The sequence below is a fragment of the Sinocyclocheilus grahami genome, unplaced genomic scaffold (assembly GCF_001515645.1).
Source record: "Sinocyclocheilus grahami isolate Dianchi unplaced genomic scaffold, SAMN03320097.WGS_v1.1 scaffold32.1, whole genome shotgun sequence".
NCBI lineage: Eukaryota > Metazoa > Chordata > Actinopteri > Cypriniformes > Cyprinidae > Sinocyclocheilus > Sinocyclocheilus grahami.
Window position 1 is genome coordinate 3,644,624 of NW_015505211.1, and position 3,900 is coordinate 3,648,523.

A 3,900-nucleotide genomic window follows, 5' to 3' on the forward strand; every position below is an offset into this window, starting at 1 on the left:
CATAGCAAAAAAATGTTATGGTAATATACTACTAATATAAGAGAATTAGCATAATTTCAGGGTTATTTTTTATTAAGGTGGGAGGGGAGGGTCTTTGTTCTTTATCCAACATGATTTCTTTGTCCTGGGTTGAAAGTCCCTCTGTATGCTATAACAATAGCCTGGTGCTATTGGTTCCACCCTTTATCAAAGAGCCCCAAGCGTGACCCGAGGAGGGTTCAAGGGGTGACCTGCCATGCCACCACAAATCATCAGGCACAAAAAGAGACTGTTGAGCAAACCAGTCATACATGGCCAATTAAGAAGATAACTGGATCATTTACTTCAACTGAGGGGCACATTAAAAGACATACAGAGAAAAAAGGGTCCAAATCCCATCCCTAAACAATCGCCTAAAATGTTAATCTGACATTGCTGGATCTTAACCACCATGTTTTGCCAGCACGGTTGATTGGTGGTCGATGGTCCCCCAGAGCCTCAGACTAACGTGTTGTTTTTCTCTCTGGCAGACAAAGGAGGCGAGGGTGAAAGTGGGTTAGATATGCTCACAACATACATGGGGGAAGCATGTGCTATTGCCCACCGATCGTGAGCCCCGCCCCACCCTGTCTGTTTTTCTAGGTGATGTCAGAGAACGAGAGCGAGGCAGGAGACAAGAGGAGCACGAGGCAGCCTCGCTTCTCTTTGTGATTGCTAGCCATTTGCATCATCGCCTGGGACAGAACTTCCCCTTCCCACAGCAACAGTGAAAGGAGGCAAGAAGGCTGAACAAATCCCTGATATGTTAAGAAGGTATTTCAGGTTATTCACTGCAAGAGCAAACAATTTTTTCCACATGCCAACAGAAACTGCACCCCATAGCATGCCATTCCAAGGAAGAAAGTGACATTCAGAGTCAACAGAAATGGGTAATGAATAAACACGCCCTGGAAACTAGATATCACATATTGAGCATACATTTTGCTGATATATAGAAGTGAAAAACTGTTAAGAAATATTTCTCCATTCATTCTGAATGGCTGCACATTTTCTCTGGTGTAAGATTAATACAGACACCTGAATGCAAACAGGCTCAAGGACTGTCTCCGTTACCTAATTTAATTTTTGTGATGAGGAACATGAGACCAGTGAGAAACATCTAAGCTCAACCTGATGATCAGGGGATGGTGTTTTTGACATTCTTCGCCAAAGGAGCCACCCAAAGACAACATAAACTGACTTCTGGGTACTTGAAAAAACCCCCACAAAAAACAGCTTTTAACTTAACATTGACAGTAAACATTTATTTTAGAATGAATCACTAAATTACAACAAAGCATTCAAGTCATGGCCCATAGACTACCTTTGCCTGCCATAGACATTGAGGGGGGTTTGACCAAAACAATTTACAACTTACAATTTTCATATTCAGACAATGATGGATAAACAAATAGATGATCTAGCGGTAAATAACAAATTCAACTGCATTCAAGTCATGTATTCAACAGTTTAGACTTAAGTTGTGTTATTTCTTCAGCTAACAATTCCTTTTTCAGACAGTGATATGAACAAATGGCTAAACTAGGTCTAAATGTAGTTAATGACAAATGCAACAGCATTCAAGTCCTGGTTTTGGTTCGATTCAGACTAATGGACTGGATGTTTTGAGTTTTCGTTTGCTTAGATAATGATATAAATAAATGAATTCTATACCTATAAATTGAAAACACTATTAATATGCATTTTTACAGTGTTATTTAGATATCAGCGAGCTGACAATGTTTCAAAGAGAGGAATCTTCTCACCTTCTCGCCGGTGGTCGCGTGAAGCCCCTCTCTCACTTTGGCGAACGAGCCCTCTCCCAGCTTCCTCCCGATCAGATAATTCCCAACTCTTTTTGTGTGGTAAAAGTTTCGGAGGATATCAGCTGGAAGACCGCTGCTCAGAGACGAAGGAGGGGTGTTTTCTGTGCCTACGGGAGCTGGAGCTTTCGCCCCAAAAATCCTCTCGCTGTCCATCCCCATGTCTGTTCCAGCATCGGGCATCCCTGCGCCTGTTGAACAAAACCTGTCCTCTGAATCTACTGTTACTGCTTGTTAAGAAGACCTCTGTGAGAATGGGACATCTGAATCCCTGTCCCTAATACTAAATCCTTAGCGGGACCTGACACACGCGCCACCTGTTCGGCTCAGCTGGCTGTCAATACGCAAACTATAAGATAAGATTGTAATAGTTTTACATAAGTATTGCATTCGTCATGGGATAATTAATAAAGCCACTTGGTCCTAATCTAAATCAAATGAGCAAACCGTCTTATTAACATGCGGACGTCACTTTAGGATAAAGCTAAAGTTTCCAGCACCTCTCTGTATCTGAGTGACTGTCTTACTGCCGAGACTCTCACATTTGTTGTTTGAAGTTAGTTTCCCGGCACGGGGTGGGGGCGTTTCTTATTTGATAGAAAATCCTTTCTCAGTCACTGGGCTAAAATCGAATCCAATCAGTGGTCGCGCTGGGAGCAGAGGCTCCGCCCTCTCCTGGGTTGTAAAAGTAGCCCCGCCCCTCACCAATGCTTCCCTAGACAACAAAGAGCATGGTTGCTGATGGGTCAGATTCGCCGTGATACTTGATTTCTATCAGCTCCCCCCGGTGATGGTTTACGTAGACCGCTTTTGGCTGACCTATTGGTCGCGACTAAATTATCTATTGATTATTCATTCAAATGCATACAAACACGCTTTATGCAGTGATGCCATCCATAGCATTGATTTAATTTTCTTTAACTAATTTGCTAATGATATTCACCGCATTAGATAGAATTACACTTTACATACTATTATATTTTAATTACACTTTACATACACTTTGCATTACACATAATTATATAAACATTACACCTTATATTTTGTATATAGCACATTATACATAAATTCATCCTCACTGTATTTCTTCCTTTTAATTTATTTATTTTAAATCTTTTATTTCCCCCTTATATTTCTTTATTACCTCACCCTATTTGTTTTCTGCATTGTCGGTTTCAATACTTTAAGCATTTTATATTCCTGACAATATTGTAATAAATATACCAAATTATATAATATATACTAACAAATAAGCCAAGTGTCTCGGATTGTTTTTTAATGCAATTGAACTTGCAATTTAAATATTATCCGTGAAACAAAACACTGTATCATTCAATATAATAACAGAAAGACCACCAATGCCATTTTAATTCTTTCAAATTAATCGATTTAATTTATTATACTGTATTACACACGTGTTTTGTAAATGAGTGCCCTGGATTTCATTCGTTCATCATTCGTAATCTCTCAGCGATGACAATCCTGATATGATTAATAGACCTGCACAACAATGGAAGGTTGGCCTTTTTAAAAAAAAATACACTATTGCGTCACCACACCCAGGCTAGCCGGCAGCTTGTTTACATTACCATGCGGTCATGAGACGAGCGATGTACAGAGCAATGAAAGTAAGGAAGGTCTATTGCGCCCTCCATTGGTAATATGGTGTAGGACAAATGCCTATCTATCTGTCTGTGCCTGTCTGTCTGTCTGTCTGTCATTTAGAGAATGCATTCATTCAAAGCTCATGTTCCCCAGTAGCAGGGAATTTTACTTGCTCAAAGGCACATAAGGTGAAAGACCAGATCAGAATAGCCTGATGTCCGACCCTTGTGTTAGCAGCACTTTGTATGCTATCAGACCTCTGTTTTGGATGCATTATGCATAAGTTGTTGCTATGTAATGTCAATAAATTGTAAGATCCTGGCCATCTCATTACCTGGATTGTTCAAATAAATATTTACCTGGAGCAAGCGATCAGTGCCATAGACGTGCAGAGACGTAATCATTACATGCCGCCGCTGACCAGTAGAGGGCGCACCTTATTAGCTTTATGGCT

At 40.4% G+C, this 3,900-nt stretch overlaps 1 protein-coding gene across 1 annotated transcript in view; it reads right to left on the minus strand.

Moving 5' to 3' along the window:
- hunk (hormonally up-regulated Neu-associated kinase) overlaps positions 1–2,367 on the minus strand; it is a 7,827-nt gene extending 5,460 nt beyond the window's left edge. The window contains exon 1 of the mRNA XM_016263760.1: positions 1,785–2,367. Coding sequence (XP_016119246.1) covers positions 1,785–2,024 — 240 coding nt within the window. The 5' untranslated portion in view covers positions 2,025–2,367. The remainder of the gene's footprint in view (positions 1–1,784) is intronic.
- Between the last annotated feature and the right edge of the window lie 1,533 nt (positions 2,368–3,900).